The sequence below is a fragment of the Rhea americana genome, unplaced genomic scaffold (genome assembly GCF_003343005.1).
Source record: "Rhea americana isolate MKP2758 unplaced genomic scaffold, rheAme1 scaffold_3, whole genome shotgun sequence".
In the NCBI taxonomy this organism is placed as follows: domain Eukaryota; kingdom Metazoa; phylum Chordata; class Aves; order Rheiformes; family Rheidae; genus Rhea; species Rhea americana.
Genome location: NW_028186423.1, coordinates 1192760 through 1210453, shown reverse-complemented (window position 1 = coordinate 1210453; position 17694 = coordinate 1192760). Strand labels below are relative to the sequence as shown.

Below are 17694 nucleotides of genomic sequence, written 5' to 3'. Positions count from 1 at the left end.
TTTATTTGTAATGTGTGTGCTTGCGGAATGTTTTATGTAACTGAATACTGGTGGTTTTGCCCCAGAACTACTTTTCCTTTGTTACTACAAACAAATAGAGATTGTGGGGAAATTGAGATAAGTTTTTGCTAATTAAAATAAGAAGCTGCTAGGTGTGTAACAGCTCATCTGTTTTCAATTTGTACTTTAATGTTAATACTGTTGTTACTTTCCAGTGAACAGTCAACTCTTCTAGCAAACAGTTCCCGGCGCGCAGGCTCATGCTAGAGGGGCATGTAACAGATTATAGGCGTTTTATATTTCCGTTTCCCACTTGCTCRTTAGGTCCCGCTTTCCTAGGAGCGCGAGAAGAGAGCGGATCAGTAGAGCTAAGCCCTGTATCGCCCTCTCCATCAGCCACGTGACTCTTGCTCCCCACCCGTGGTTTGCTTCTGCCTCAGAGGATTGTTTTTGTATCTACATCTATCTATCTATCTAGTGGTATCTAAGGAATAGAATTTTTAAATAATGACTTTTTATAGGCATATTCAAATTAATGGAGCTCTACAGAGCAGCAAAGATGACTATGAACTGCGATTTCTTTTTGACATGGTAGCTTTTGTAGCTCTTTCTTTCCATGACACAAAAAACAAAAAAAAACAAAAAAAAACAAAAAACTTTTGATACGCACCAGGAGAGGGGAAAAAGAAGCGGTAAATGTTAACCGTGTTGCTTTTCAGTTGTTGATCCACGTGCATGTGTAAAATGCAGTGGGTTGTTATACGTCCATCCTGGCTTAATTTCACGTAAAATGTACAGGCATCATGTAGCAACACTTACATTTACTCCATCCAAATTAGTATCTGAAACATTTTAATTGTTATGGTTTTCTGTGACAGATACGATGGAAAGATAATAATTTCAAGGTAGAGACGCTGATTTTGAGATTTTACTTTGCATATCCGTATTTGAACATGTGATTTTGGTAAGGCCAGCTTCTAGTCCAGTKTAATTTTGCACACAAAGCCATGGACACTAGATTTCTTACTAAACATACATTCTCTAGGAGAGTGAAGATCCTGAATAGGTGAATTCTCTTATCTTATTGCTTCTGAGAATAACAGAGGAAATATTTTCATGACAGTTGGGGAAGCTGCCCTCTAGGAATGTGAGAGTAAACGTACTAGATAATACTTAAGGTGGTGACTCAGCTTGCCCTAACTTCAGAGTGGGATTCAGTGATGGATTTATAGATGCCTAAATTTAGTTATGGAGAATCAGATTAATAGGTCTTTAAAGTAGATTCATGCATTTGTTCAGCTCAGTGTCTCTCTGGACTGATTATTGACTAGATCTCCCTTAGCTTTCTGAATCATGTGCTGAACCTCATCCTTCTTGTTGAACATGCAGCTGCTGAGAGTGGTCATCTTGAGAGGAAGGCTTAGGAAACTGCAGATCTGCTGTCCTGGAAAGCCTACTGCAATTCTTACCAATTAGAAATTGGCTGGAAAGGAGACTTTATATTCCAGCCAATAGCATTGATTACTGTGTTTCTGGATGTGCTTGCAAAAATGTCTAATGTCATTAATTTTTTTGCAGATTTCTTGTTTTTTTTGTAATGCTATAGGCTGTATAGCAGTCTAATTGTATATTGTGTGGGAAAAATATTTCCTTAGATAGCTTTTAATGTAAGAGAGGATACTTAATTAAAACACTATACAAGACAAAGACAGCAAAAGCCAGTAAACTCTGTTCTTTATTTTCTATGTTCTTATATACACACGTATTCTCCTTTTTATATATTTCTATACTATATGTATTTGTATATGTGTGTGTGTGTATATATGTATTTTTATGTATGTCTTTTTATTTGCCTATTTTTCAAGGTAAATTTTTGTAAACTTTTCTCTATACTCTTGCCTATTGTTGCTGTTTTTCTCTTATTCTGCAATATCATCTTGCCATTCAGGAGTCCAAGTGAAAACAAATTATAGATACCTGGGCTTAATAATATTTTCCAAATTGTACTCYCTTACGTTCCTCATAGATCTATCATTTTGTCTGTTTTCCACTGCAGCTGCACATTATGATTTTTTTTAATTCTTTAGAATGGTACCAAGATTCCTTTCTTATTAATATGGAGCTGTCTGTAATTCCTAAATACTTTGTATTTCTCTATTTTTCTATATTTATGTAGCTTTTGATTGGTGTTTGCTTCTTTGTTTTTAGTTTTTACCAACACTGATCTTTTTCAAGTCACTRTGCTGTCTGCTTGTTGGTTCTACCTGCAGTGCCTCAGTAATCAAAGGGGGGAGCTAAGCAACCGAAACTTTATCTGTAAATTTTCCACTTCTCTATTTTATACTCTGCTTCCAGTTTAAAAATTGCATCACAAAATTTTGGGACAGAATAAGGTGCTGATTATCTATGAATCTTTTGCCATATTAAGGATTACTCTCTTTTTAAATTTTAAAAATACATTCCTTAGTTAGCTTTTCCTTAGTTAACTATTTCTTACCTTTTCTTTTTCCAGTTCAGTCACTGAACTAAAGGGGTTAACTATTTTTATGCCATGACCCTAAGATGAGAGGAAAAGCTATCGGTCAACCTGATGTTTTTACTATTGTTGAACTGAAATACTTCGTTTAGTTCAAATTAAAGAGTTAAGTTCTGTTTTAGAGGTTTTTTCTCTTTGAATTAGAGATGGAAAAAAATGCAGTGAATGGCATTTCATTAAAGTTAGTTCCTGAATGTTATTTTGTTACAAAGAATTGATTTTTTTTTCTGATTTCCATTGTTTTAGTTGGATTTAGCAATTCTCTCTGACCTGAAAATAGAGATCTCTGCTATTTCAACCAGAAATCTTTGTCTGTTTATTCTTAATTTCCTTAACATATTGTACATATRGATGGGCTTTGAAAAACTGGGTGTTTATAGTTACTTTTTTTTCCTTTCATGTAGTAGTTTGATATGATTAGCTTTTTTTTTTTACAGGTTAGTGAGGTCAAGTGCTCCTTTGCAGCAGCTCTCCTGGTTAAAGTTRGTATGGTTTTCTTCCAGAATTCTGATTACTCTATTTCCTGTCCATATTTCTGAATGTAGTATATCCTATGTGTTCACTGCAGATACAAAGTTTGCTGATACATAATTTGTGTAGAACCAGCTTAAAGTATAAACCAATTCTTCTTGTCTTTASTTCCCTCTGTACTACGGCTCTTTCTAATAGGAGCTTGCTCGGCTCTGTGAGCAGCTCAGCGACTCGTTTCTTTCGATTTTTCAGAATTGCCGGTTTTCTCACACCTGGACCTGAAGGCATAGTGTTCTTAAGCAGTTTATTTCAGTAGCACTGCTTCTCACATCCCAGTCAGTTTTGTACTCATCGTCGGGATTAGCTGCTTCTAATTTTTAAAGCCCATTGTGAATATCGAGAGTTAATTTTCTAAAATCAATGTATTTTGTGGTATTGCCAGACTTTTGCAATATATTGGATAGATGGTGTGAATTTCTTAGAGACTTGTATTTACTTTGCTTCCTTTCTTACCACCTAGATTTCTTGTCAAGACTTATGTTTGGGAACTTTTATTTATTTTTTTTTAAATGAGGAATGTGTGACTAAATATGAGAACTGTCTAACTCTCTCCAGGTCACATCAGGAGGACATGAGAGGAGTGTTTTCCCAAAGGAGTTTAAAACCTTTTATCTTCTCCTTGGGTTTGGACACTGTAATTTTCTGTCTTTCTCAGTATTAGTCTCAAAGCTGGGAATAATTATGCTGGTATTTTTGTTTCCTTCTTCAGATATTCTAATACCAATTCAATTTTATGATTGGCCCTTTTGTTGCAAGTGTTTAGGCCAGCGCTGAGGTTTATTTCAGCTCAAAGAGCTGAGGCCAGCTCTTGAGCTTTATTTCAGTGCAGATACACTTGGGGATGCTGATGGAGGAATTTCTCCTGCTTGCTTTCAGCATACAGTTTACTGCAGCCCTATGTCCATGAACACTAGATCTGTTTGCTCACAGCATCAGGCCTCTTTCCAACAGTATCCTACCTTTTTTTTTTTTTTTTTTTTTTTTTTTTTTTTTTTTTCCTCCCTTTATGCTTTTTCCAGAGGCCACCCACCTAAAAATTATGCTGACCTTTTCTGTTTTTTTCCACTGCTTTTATTCCACTGTCTTATTTCTGCAGTTCTGTAAAATCAACTTGCTGGTCCTGTGTTGGGAGACCCCTGGGATCATGTGGCCAGCATCTACCTTTGAGGCTTGTGCTTGTTCTAGACTTTGGGTGGTTTCCTCTTCTTTCAGCATTTGCTAGGGAAACCATTTCTTAAGGTGGCCACTGTGTGCTCTGTAGCCTCAGTAGGATGCACAATTACTTACTAGCCACACAATGTTGTTTTCTCTCCTGTTGGCTTGACTCCTTTGCCRGCGTTGCGTGTTTCAGCTGGGTCTCCTTCCATGGATCTGGCTGGAGAGCYTCTGCACTGCTGAGATTCAGGGCAACCATCCTCACTGCACGTCATAGATGTGAGGAGTGGAAACAATTCAGTATCACAGCCTGGGCCTTGCCTGGGTGATTTTAAATTTCCATTTTGCTCTATGGAAATACTCTGGAGCATATCTGTCTGCAGTTTCCTTTTTCTTTTCAGTGAAAAATGCTTTTTAGTAAATTTCTATGCGTCTATGCTGATGGTCCCTTGAAGGTAGACTCTTGTTGGATTGCTCCACTTAATAAGCCACGTTAGCATAGAAATAATGAATCGGTGTTTGGAAAYATGTTTCTGTTTCTTGATAAGCTTTCATAAATCACAAATTTTTAAAAAACTTACGTGTCAAGTTTTGTTAGCAGAGTGCAGAATCCTGTGTGAATACTTTCATCTGCTTGAACCTCTCCTGTCAGTGAATCTCAACTCAGCTGCATATTAACATAAACTAATAATACAACTTTGGGGTTCAAGTAAGGTCTATGAGCTTATAATAGTATTATGAAATTACTCATGTAAAGGAAAAGGAAAGAAAAATCAGCAAACTGCTATGTACTGTGTATGGCGCTATCCTTAGGATTCCTCTCAGCATGATTTGCATCAAGTGTCCTTCGTCATTTTGTCTTTTAAACTTAAGATAATTTCCTGGTTTGGAGTACACTTTGAAATTTGTGTTCAAGTTCAGTGTTAATATTGCTACCAATCTGTGCTGATGGTGGTGGGAGCTCAAACACGTAGCTTGTGTGTAAAGACATCTTTAAATATCTTACTCTGTGAGCTGAAATCAACCCCCAGAAACATTATCTTTTAAGATTTACCCTCGGTGTTAGCAGAAGGGTCAGTGCATGGCACCGTTTCAAGTTCCCCTRATGGCGCATTCACTCCTCTTGCTGGATTTAGGGACCACTGCAAGGCTAGCTAGAGCTCCTGGAGAGACATCTGCAAGGACTTGGGGCTCTCTTTTCTCAAGGAGGTCAAATATGCCTGGAAACGGTTCCAAATTCTTGTGCTGGTCCCACCAGCATGACTCAGCTTTGGGATGTCTTGAACCACTGTTCAATCATGGGTAGCTAACTATTCTGATTTATTTAGTTTTTCTCTAATTGTGAACTATCTTCTTTTTCATACAAATACTGATCAGCCTTTAAATGACAAAGGCTTTTTGATGCTTCCAATCTGAACAATACCCAAACCACAGAAACAGAGAAGTGCTTTGGATTCCATTTTGTTCAATTTTATACTCATTTTTTTTCTATATTCAGGCAGTTTAGAAACAAAAAAAATTGCAATGGCAAATTAATTATGCTGCAGAAAAGAATCAGAGAGACAAAAGCAATTAGTGTTGGAGTCTTATGATGCACTTTGGTTTTCTTCCTCCATTTAGCGTTTGCTCCTTCTCCCCTGCCCATTGACAATAACAAAAAAACATAATAAAACTGAGAGCTCTTTGGGTAGCTTTGGGTGTGACTTTCAAGTTTTAAGCAGCTTATCTCTGCCTTGATGCACTGTCTCCCTTTCTGTAGAGCGTCTAGAGACATTGAAGCTTTAGGTTTCATTATGAAAAAGCAATAAAGCATTCCAATTGTGAGGCTAAAATCCATAGATAAATCCCTTGGGACTGAGCTATTACAAGAAAGCTGAACACTTTTCAGAAGAGAAAAAGATGATCTTAAAATGAAGATTTTGCTCTGTACCATACATTTTAGTTCTAGTTTCATTTGCGTGAAGCTTGCTTTCAACATTTTTGAGCTTATACAGAAATTTTTGAAAAATAGGTCACACGAAATAATGAAGAACATCTCTTCCTCTGGTTTTTGAAGAATTTCTTTAATTTGTGAAACACAATAAAAAGACGTGTATAAGTAATGAGGTGAMAAATATCATTTATTTCCCTGTCTGGATGCATTATATAGCATTATTAACACAGTTAAAGCCTTTAAAAAGCAATCAGTGTTCTATGAACTAATGCAACAGAATTACCAGATTTCATGATGTCTACAGTTTTGCGTTAGTTTTCTGGGTTTTTTYCCTCTCCTCTCACGTTGAAAAATAGTTAAAAGAGTGAAGAAGGCTTAAAAATATTCCTCAGTACAGTTCCTGTATACAGAATAATTTTTGTAAACAGTACYATTGGTGTAAACTTGGAATAAATTTGCTGCTTCTAGTGAGCAAGGATCCCTGGCTTAAAGCAGCTGGATTATGTTTAAACAGGAATCTTCTATTACTGAAGGAAAAAAAAATAGACAGTTGTTGCTCAATAGAGCGACAGTTGTTGCTCAAAGTTGCAAATATGCAACTTTGCACCTGATTCCATTAAGTACAGAATTAGATACTCTCCCTGAAGTACAGAAGCCATTTCATCTGACAGATAGACACTGTGGTTTTTGYGAATCAGGCACTAAGTTTGCAGTAGTAGAAAGTAATATAGCTAAGAAAAGAAAAGTTTATGTGAAAAAAATTTAAGAAATGTGTGGGTATTAAACTCTACCTTGCAGTTTCCAGTTTATGTTTGTAAGGGTGCTTTATTGTTTYTATTGTATTTAAATACTGATTTAATAGAAACTTCTAATTCTTCCATTCAAATTCATGAAACTTTCCAACTCTGGTTCTTGGAACTGTCTTGTTATAAGGCTTTTAAATATTTCARAAGGAATAATACTTTTAGCAGTAGGTTGCTGTTAGACACATGAGGTCAGATTTGAGGGCTCATGTATCTGAATTAGAGCTTTACAGTCTGTAATCAATATATCCTTTGGGCTGACGAACTATTGAAAATCTTCAACGCATTAAAAAAAAAATTTAACTACTTGTGAGTCTAAAAGTGTTGAAAGCCACTGTTATAGAYGCTACCATATTTAGGTAAACAGGATTTTGCTTATATTCTTCAGAAATAAAGTGAGTGACATCAAGAAACAGATTTCTTAAGCTGTTTCCAATAAAAGARAGCTTAAATATTGCTCCCTCTCCCCCCTAAAAAAGAAGAAAAACTACCAGAGTAAGTGACTTTTGTGTTCTTGTTGAATCAAGATGGAATGAGGCAGCTACTTGGTGAAACTAAAAATAGGTAAAAGGAATTCAACAAGACCAGAAGAATTTGAAAGAAAAGCTGGAGGCTTCATAGAAAAAATTAGCATCTAAGAGTGCATGCTCACAAGACGATTGCATTAGAATGCAAACACAGATGCTTTGCTGCTGTTCAGTGTTGCTCATCCTCCTTAACTGATGCAAGAAAGCATCTTTACTTTTATTAGGACCTTAGCACTTGAATCTAAAGTTAAAAACAGTCTCAACACTGTCCAGAAAAGCCTGGTGTATTGACCCCCCCCCCCCCAGAGTGGTGGAAGCACATGCAGCATCGCTTGCAAACCAAAACGTTTCTTTAGCATGCCTGGCTAGAAACAGAAGCAGACTTGGCCCAAAACCCTAACGGGGAACTGGGAGAGGAAATTTTTCATGTAAGTGCTGGCCAAAAGGAATTCCCAGAACTTCAGGCAAAGAAACCTTTTTTTCTTTTTTTCTTTCTTTTTCCCTACTGGATTTCTGTAGTATGCCCCAATATATTCAACCAGGAATCAGGAATATCTGAATATCTGGTTCTGATCTAGTTCTCCCTTACTAATGAAGGATCACAGTCTCTCAGGCTGTTGTACTTACCTGCTGAATTCAGGCAAGGCTTCATAGTACGGCCATTTTTTGAATCTCTGCCAACAAAGTTTTTAAGTTTAACGGAGAAAAATGCATATATGACAGAGTATATGTGATGTATGTTGTGATCTTTTAAGAATATCTAATCTTTAGATTCTTTTAAGAATTTGCAGTGAAATAGCAGAAAGCCAAGGAAGAAGAAAAGTTACTTCCCAAGAAGAGGGAAGAAACATTTTAGTGGAGCAGATAAAACCAACGTGAGTGAGAGGGAGCCCTCTGAAAGCAGAGGGAGATTGCTTCTTGGAAAGCGATCTAGGCAGAGCGGACTGCAGAAATGAGAGGACATGTCCGGCATGTCTCCTACGCTGCCACAGGGAGCTGGCAGCTCCTTCTGCTGGGCAAGAGACGGCAGAGGGATGGGGCAGACCAAAGGCCCCCGAAAGGGACTGGAGAGGGACCAGAGGGATGGGGCAGTTTGCTGCTTTTCAGAAACTCAGAGTTAAGGAAAATCAAGCCTGGACCTGCTTGGAGAAGATGCCATGGGGAAGAGTGAGAGCTATCTATAAACTTTTGTATTTCTACTCGTTCTTACTAAGGCTTTGGGCGCTCTGTATTTGCAGGGCTTTGTTTATATATATATGTGTGTGTGTGTGTTTGTGTGTGTGTGTGTGTATTTAATAGTCAAGTGTGGTTCTGACTTTCAGAGCTTCCTATAGGAGAAGACCTACACAGATCCACCAGAAAACTCTGGCTGTCGAGATTACACCATGGCTAGTCTAAATCGTGCTGAAAGTCTGAGGAGGATTGGCCCACATCTCTGAAACTGAGAWGGGTTTGGCTATTGTTTAGTTTCCTTGTTTAGGCTCCAGCCTCCTCTCTTGGAGATTTGAGAATCCACGTGCCGGTGCATCATAGCTGAAGATGAACTGCGGTGCTTAAATAAGAAAGAATCATGGTACATCGGAAACAGAGTAGCATCGTCGAGTTTCATCCACGCTTTTGTTGCTCTTAACTTCCTATTTCCAGCTTCTGGGCTAGAGTGTACTGCTGTTTGGGAGTTGATGTGTGGGACTAACCCCTTGCTGCCCCTTCTAAGATTTCATCTTATAATGGGGACCAAAACCACACATTGTTTCGTTACTTGTGAGATTGGCAACAGTGAAATAGCAGAAAGCAAGGGAAGAAGAAAAGTTACTTCCCAAGAAGAGRGAAGCAGCATTTTAGTGGAGCAGATAACAATAATTGGTCTGATTATAAATTCKGTATTGTACTCAGGTAAATATAATAGCCATTTATTACTTGTTTTGCTTTTAAATCATCAGCTCCCTCTGTCTGGTATTTTATATGTTTGCCTGGCTCTGCTCGACTTAAAAAATAATACTGACAATTTACCATAAAGCACTGAATGCATCTTTGGTAATGACAGTACGATATAATTTCTTTAGTATCCTCAATCCAAAGAAACTAGGGTACTGTAGAAAGCTTTCCAGCTGTTACCGTTGTGATTTTTGCAGACAGATTCTGGTAGTTATGGGTGTGACAATGTCCCCAGCTGCCTGTCCSCACCCCTCTGATGGTGGTGCCCACCTCAGCATAAGAAAACACTAGTGCTTTTACTTCCTATTCTATAGTATTCATATGTACCCACCTCCAGGGAGACTGGGAAATAAATCTTGTCGTGTAGCAAAGTTTCAAAGCATTAAATCAGTCGTGTTCGTGCCCCAGGCATCAAGTGTTGTCCCTGTGAAGAAAGTGGAGTGCTCTCTCTCTCTCTCTCATGATACCATCCTCTCTTCAMTAATTCTAGAAGGATATTTTTAAAATTCAGGAAAACCATTTCCTCACCCATTGCTGATTGTAAGTGATGTTTATGCATTACTAAACCAATTCAGGATCTGCCATACACAGTGCTATTACTGTAATGCCTGATAATAATTTAGAGCAACRTAAGGTGCTTTAATGCAAATATCATGTTGCAGGAAGTTAAGTGATTTACAGCTCCTACTGTAGCACTGCTGAGATGTAGACCATTATTTTCTTGGTTAGCAAACGTAATGTGTGCTTTTTTTATTTTTGAAATGGTATTTCACCTTTGTTTTTCATGTCAGATTAGAATACCATTCAGCATGCCTGAAGTATTAGTTTTTCCAAATAATTAGTGCAATTTCTTTAATGGTGAATTTGTGATATTATGGTCATTTATGGATGCACTGAAACAGTAAGAATCTGATTTGGATACAGTTACAGTGAGAAAGGGAGGAGAAAATTCATATTCCAGAAGATCCGCAAAGGAGCTGCCATTTTACTGCAATGTGAGCAGCATTAATTTTGCAATATTACACTATCATTTTCTCTTTGGGAAAGTATAAATATTCTAGACAGTACTTGTYGATAAGTGCTATAGTCTACCAAAGACTAATCAGTTTACTTAGAATACCCTGACATTAATTTATAGATGGCTTATATTTTATTGATTCTATAGCAGAATGAACAGTGACTGTAGGARAAGAKATTATGTATTTTGCTTCATGAAYGTGTGAGGGAGATGTTTATAGCAGGATCTTTATTCCTGTGTTGCARTTATGAGAATGAATATGAAAGTATTTTACATTACCAGCTGTTAAGTGCCTACCTCAGCTGCCTAAACTAGTATCGTATAGAGTGTACAGAAAAGAGAGGGACTCTCACAGAAGGGAACCCCAAACAGAAGCCACCAAGTTTTAGGAACGCTTCTTCTTAATGTGTTTCTGTCATCAGAATTTTTATTTTAACAAAATAAAACATGAGATTCCTGGGCAAAGCCTGGATTTTTATTTTATTTTAYAGTTCTTAAGTCTAAACTCATTGTATTGAAGGCTAAGTGGAACTGTGCTGAAGTTAGCTCCTTTGAAAGCAAAAGGAGCTTTCAAATTTCCATTGAACTTAATGRCAGTTTTATTTCGTATGAAAGGACCTTGGCAGGTGTTGTTTGAAAGAAAAGTTGCAATTGGCAGAGCTTGAGTGGGTGATTTTTACTGAAGTGATTTTTCTTTCTTTTTTTTTTTAAACATACACATAGAAGCGTATGTACTTATATATATGGGTATGTGTATGTTTTTAGATGCTGAATTATCCCAGTATCAACATGTATGAAAAATCCCAATTTATGGCAAGGCCTGAATAGTGGCAGACTGAAGAACATGCTCTTGTTCTCTTCTTTATTCCCCACTCAGAAGCCCCTTGTTTTTCTGTTTAGAAACATTTAGGAACAAAACCAGGAACATTATGACAATAACGGACCGTTTTTCTTCGTATCCAGATATTCTTTAATCCCTCTGATGTCTTAGCACTTGCACTATTTCCTCTGTAAACTTTAAATACTGCACAGTCTTTTGCTATGCTTACTGCATTAAAAGTGTTGTCTGTTCCCACAACCTCAATTTCATTATTTTTCAATATACTGCAGTATCTGGCTTTGGTGACTCTCTTCTCCAAAATCAGCAGTAACTTCTTCCTGGCTGCTTGACAAGAGTGCAAATTCTCAAATTAACTTAATCTCCTAAATTAAATTTGCTTGATTTATTCATTTTTAAGGCCTTCATCTGCGTTCATCCTTCTCGATTTGTCTACTGCTTTGTCAGTGTGTGAACCATTAGCACTTGAATTTCTCTGAGATTTAAGAGTGGGGAGTTTTCTTGTTCTCAAGTTACTTCTTTAACTGCTCTTCTAGAGTTTCTTCTGACGCTACTTTTGTCACTGAATTAAACAATTTCTTTGTGTCTATTGAGAGCTTAATGTATTGAGTGATGCATAAATAATCAAGAAGAAAAGTAATGTGGAATAAGACAGTAGAAGATAAGATACTGCAAACAGGATTTTGAATATGGCTGCGTGCAATGAGATGACATTACTAGTAAAATCCAAATTTGCATGGCTAGAACTAGCTTTAAGAGCAGTTAAAGCTATTTTACTATTATGTCTGCATATGAGTTTAACTGTCTTTAAGAAATACCACTTAAGTTAGTTTTTTATAACTTTGAGCCTCCATAAGAAACACACCTTCTGTGCAAATGCAAATGGCAGGTGCATGAAATCATTCCAAGTTTGGGATAAGCAAGAACAGCTATGCTGAGTTAGAGTGAAGCTTATAATCATTCCCTATCATTGCTAATCATTCCATTCACTCACTGAGTTCTTATGTTAAGTGAAATACCTAACAAATAGAATATATCTTCTCTTTAATTTTTTTAGACATTAAAATGAATGGGAACTTAAATGAACAGTTCAGCTTCTCTCTTTTTTTTGGAAGAAAAAAATCCAAGCRTTGTCAATATTTTTTGCATATAATGCATTTTGTATCTTTTCTGAAGTTTGTTGTTTAGAAATAACCAAATCAAGGAGAATATGTAGATCAATCATCATTTTGTGTGCTCTCTATACAAATATGTATGAATCTTTTGACTTTCTACTTTATTTTTATAGTGCTAATAATAATTTGTCCTCCATTTATGTGATCATTCATGTGTAACTTAATAACTTATAGATTTTTGAAAATTTTCTGAACAACTGTTTAATAAAATCTTAGGATATAAGAACTTCTGGTATGTTTATAAGTAGTGGTATGTTCAGTAGCAACATTTGGTGGCATGATTTGGTGAGTAACACGTGGATGAGTGGTACCTTTTGAGATGTCCTTTGGTGTCCTGTCTGGGTTATAGCTGCTGCTCCAGCTGGTCTGGTCCTCTGTTGTATCTGCCAGCCCTGGACTGATGCTTTGGGTACCAAAGGACATCACAGTAGGCACTGGAAAACTACGTTTGAGCAGCTGAACCAAGGTCTTGATTAGGAGATGAGGGAGAGTGAAAGGGGGCATGCGGGGGATTTCTGTGATCGGAAATATTAAAGACATGGGTAATTCAAATAAATATTACTTGGAAAGACCAATATTTTCAAATCTTCAGCAACAAATGCAGCTGTTGTTGCTTAAGGGCATTTCGCAACATCTGGCTGCTGGTTAGAATCAGTAGTGAATGTGCAGRAAGGACTGACATAAATTGTAAAATTTTTGGTGGACTTCTAACTTACTCTTTAGTATGATGTCATGCTATATAATAGGAAATAGTTGGGTTGAGTGTATTTGCACAAATAAGATTTCTGAGTTGAATAAAACCTGGAAATTCCTGGAGAATGGTGATTATTATTGGAGCCAGGGCTATATTATGATTTAATGGCTTTTCTGGGCTTCGTTTGATGACCTGGCTTAGAAAAACGTTTTGAAGTAATGAAGCGTCTGTTTGGCTCCAAACTAATGAGAGAAGTATTGCTCTTTGCAATAACTGTTCTTTAGAAAGAGTCGTGGATAGCTACTAATAAACCTTATTAAAAAGCTTATGCAAGATTGAAGGAAATAGAAAAGAGAGAGAAACCATTCCATTCCATGCGAAGTGCCTACATCTCAAAAAAAAAAAAAAAAAANAAAAAAAAAAAAAAAAAAAAAAAAAAAAAAAAAAAAAAAAAAAAAAAAAAAAAAAAAAAAAAGAAAGAAAAAAAAAAGAAAAAAAAAGAAAAGAAAAAAAAGCTTTTGCTTCTCTTCCATGTGACTTGCAGCCTGCTGCATTTCAGTTACGTTGCCTCTGAGATATGTTAAAGTGCAGCTCAGTCAGTTTAATGAAGAAGTAGATAGGACAAATCAAGACCAGAGACTATTTCCAGCAGAGACTGGGTAAGTAAATGCAGGTGTRGATGAGTGATTGCTAATATTGTACAAATGTTACAATATCTAGCCTGTAGCATTTAATACAATACTCAAAGCAGACATTTTTTGGTGGTCTAGTCTTTTTTGTATAAATAATTTGCAATTGTGTGTAGTACATAATATGCAATGTATTTAGGTACAAGACTTACAGAGGATTTAACTTGATTTTTTTTAGACTTCATCCAACAAAACAAATAACTTTTATTTTATATACTTACTTYGTTTTAAATTTCTTGCTATGGAAGTAAATGCTTCATCCATTTTAGTGCAGTGCTCAAAATAATTTCAGTGGGAGTTAGCAGATAGTTTCTGGTGCCTTCTTGTTATTTTAATTATTTCTCTACTGGTGAGGGAAAGGGGGAAAACAACTTATACTCTGACCCTCCAAGATCAGTATCTTCATTTTCAGATTTCTGAAGTCTAAATTCAGACCACTTAGGGCTTCCGYGGCATTAACTTGTTCCAGGAATTCATTCAACAGTTCTAGAAGGACTGTAGGGTATTATTTCAGTTATTTGCTTTTGTTCTCTATGTCCTTTAAATCTTTTGTATTTGTTCCTGTATTAATGTTCGTATAGAATGTTATATTGTATAAAATTTATGTTTCATTATTATATATGTTTAAAATTATGTAGACTACATATCAATATAAAAGATAGAGAAATATGATGAAAGCTTTTCTTTTCTTTTTGACTTTCCAGGCTTTTGTTTATCAATATGGTTTGGTTTTGTTTCCAGCAATTTGAATGRACTTTGCAGCTGCTATAATGCTGTTATGGAATACAATTGAAGTCTTCCTCAATTAATAATTTCTCAAAAGGTTGTTTTAGCAATTTCAGAGCTTTCTATTTGAGTGTTCAGATCTCATTGCAGAGACGAGGAGCTGAAAAGGAGTCAGGAACAACATACATTGTAAAAACCTGTATCAAAGCATGATACAGCCTTAGGAACTGAAGAAGGAAAAGTAAACTCCTCTTGGTAGTCTATTAAAGAAAATAATAATTTTAAAGCATTAAATATCCTGTGATCTGGGTGTGTCTTTTATTTACATCATCCCAGAGGAAAAATTTTATCAGATATTCTATTCTATAATGATTTCCACTGTGTAGAATCATCACAAGGCAAATCTTTTTCAGATAATCACTCCGTTCAGGAGGCTAATATTGTGTGCTGAGAACAGAAAAGAAATGGAGGATTGGATAAGCTCTCTGAAGTCTGTACAGTCTAGAGAACACTATGAGGTAAGTTAATATCCCTGTTAGTGCAACCTGCTCAAAAGACCAAGCTACAGGACACAGGACTGGAGTAGTTTAATCCTCCTTAGCAGGAATTGTGTATTTAAAGTCAAAACCTAGCTTCGCCGTAAGAACTTTACTACCAAGTGACAGTTTATTATGATAATTTTGTTCAGAAGTTTGGAGAGGAGCAAGCTGAAGCTCCCTTTGATTTTCCTGAGCATTGCACTGTCCCCAGTAATATGGAAACCCTTGGTAATTTCAGTCACTGTAGCTGTGTTCTGTACTTGCAAATTTGTCTTAACTTCTCCTTTACTAGACCGCACAGTTTAATGTGGAACATTTCTCAGGGATGCATAACTGGTACGCCTGCTCCCATGCCCGACCTACCTTCTGTAACGTGTGTAGGGAGAGCCTCTCTGGAGTCACCTCTCACGGCCTGTCTTGCGAAGGTAAAATTAATGCTTTTCCCTCCTCGGTTTATAATGCATTGCAAGTTGACAGATTACTGAACGTTTAGGACAGGTAATAATTTTGCAAATAATGAGTAAGGAAGAAAAACGAAAGGAGAAATCTATTTGGTAGCGTGACTRCTAATGACATGGCTCACACTCCTTGTGCTCTGGATGCTTTTTCCTCACTCATTTCAGTAAAATTTTCCCTCCTGCTGCGACTACCACTTTGGAAGGCACTTGCCCGGAGCGAAGGTTTGCAAGAAAAGATCAAATGTCTTTGATTTGTGCTTAAAAAATGCAGATGTGAAACACARTAATAGTCTTACTGATTTGCAGAATCAGCATGTCCCAGAAAAAAAAATATAATTGTTTCTGCTCCAAATCTGTAACAATTATTAACATTATAATKCTGTGACCTTTCCCCCTCCAGCTGCTGTTTGCTCTGCTGTTCTCTTGCTCATCCTGCAGTACAGGCTGCTGAGGGCAGATGTATAGTTTTTCAAATGCTATACAGAGATAGAGATGTAGATGCATTTGCATTTTGACAGTTAAATAAATAACAGCCAACAGAAATAAAAAGTAAATGTGGATGAGCTTAACACTGAGTCTTTATTCAGAGAAAAAATCTTTTGCAAGCAAAAAGTATGTGAGAACTCCAAAACACTCAATTTTAAAGTACTTATTTTCTGCTGCAAGTTCTGTGAAAAAACAGTAACAAGTCTGCTTATATTAGAATCCAGCAGAAAATTAAGCATTTTTATGGCCTTGTGGTATCTATGAAATTCAGAGGCAAGTTTGGGTGATGCTTTTACAGTTACGTATTAATAATTATTAAGTATTTAATTACAAAATAGTTAACTCCAGAAGAGAGTTACTGTTCCTTAGACCCTTCAAAACTTGATTTTTGGATGTGTATTACCAGACTGCAAATGCATTTATGTTGCTGATGCTGTTATATTACTTAAGGTATATGCATAATATAGTATACAAGGGAAACTGTACTAAAGGAAACATTATCCTACTGTCCGAAATTGTCCATGCTTTTCAGGCAGCAAATGGTGCAGTTGCCAAGAAATGGAATGAACCTGTTTCATACAAGTTAGATGTAACACGATTACTTCCAGCTTCTCTAGTATGTTTTCTACTGTCTGTAAGTCACTCAGACTATTTTAAGGCAATTAGGATATTTTCAATGTCTGATATTGGCAAATGTAGTAACAAGTGCTTAACTAAAATACAGTTATATTGCCTGAACTTCTTTCCTTTTATACTGTATTTAACTTCATAAGGTAATATTGTAGCTATTTAAAAGGTTATTTAGCAAGAGTTGTTCCTGTAAGATTATCTGTGTTAATGAACTTAGCTCGTTGTTTTTTGATTTTTCAATATCTTGTTTTGCTTCTAAGTGTGATTTAAATTTCTAAGGAGTTGGCATTAACTTTACATTAAGGAAATTCCTGTATTTCCAGTTTTGTACTTTGTAACCTTTCTGCATTACGTATTAAAAATTAATAATACATTTATCCAGATTTGTGATGTTAATTGATCTTTCAGCAAATTTTTACAAATGACTCTTAATGGTAGATTGGGTTTTCTTCCTCTATTTTGCTGTCTCATAAACATACAAGACCTGGATTGGTTAAGCTGTGCGTGTTCTGATATATCTGTTAATAAAAAATTAAAGAACATATAAACTAATAGCTAAAAAGTGAAAGGAGATAAATTTATTGTGTGTGTGTGTGTGTGTGTGTATATATATACACATACATACATATACATATATATATGTGATTCAGTTGAAGGTTGATTCTTTAACTGAAGTACTCATACTTTCTACCTTGATTCTGTATGCCTGTGAAAACCCTTGTTAAACCTTTTTAATTTCTTCATATAACAAGTGTGTTTTAGTTTGATACTACTTATTACTCTGAAATTCTTGTGTGATTGAATTCATGTCTAGTTGCTTCTCTCGTGCACTTCTAATACATTTTCACTATCTGTTCCTTGACTTATACTATGTTAGCAATATAGAGATTTTGAAGAGATGATACAGTAGGTATGGAGTCTTACGATTCCCCAGACATCTTCTGTTCTACTTTTTCTCATTACATCTTTAAAAAACCTGTTTAAATATTCATGCCTGACATCTGAAGCCTCGAGTACTGCT

At 36.1% G+C, this 17694-nt stretch overlaps 1 protein-coding gene across 4 annotated transcripts in view; it reads left to right on the top strand.

Moving 5' to 3' along the window:
• The window catches only part of DGKH (diacylglycerol kinase eta), an 81392-nt gene that overhangs the window by 11201 nt on the left and 52497 nt on the right, over window positions 1-17694 (top strand). For 3 of the 4 annotated variants that reach the window (XM_085309457.1, XM_085309458.1, XM_085309456.1), the window contains 2 exons: window positions 14974-15078; window positions 15392-15524. In XM_085309457.1, the coding sequence (XP_085165583.1) occupies window positions 14974-15078; window positions 15392-15524 (238 nt within the window). Of the gene's footprint in view, window positions 1-14973; window positions 15079-15391; window positions 15525-17694 lie in introns of those variants that run through there. The other variant, XM_085309459.1, reaches the window with a different exon arrangement.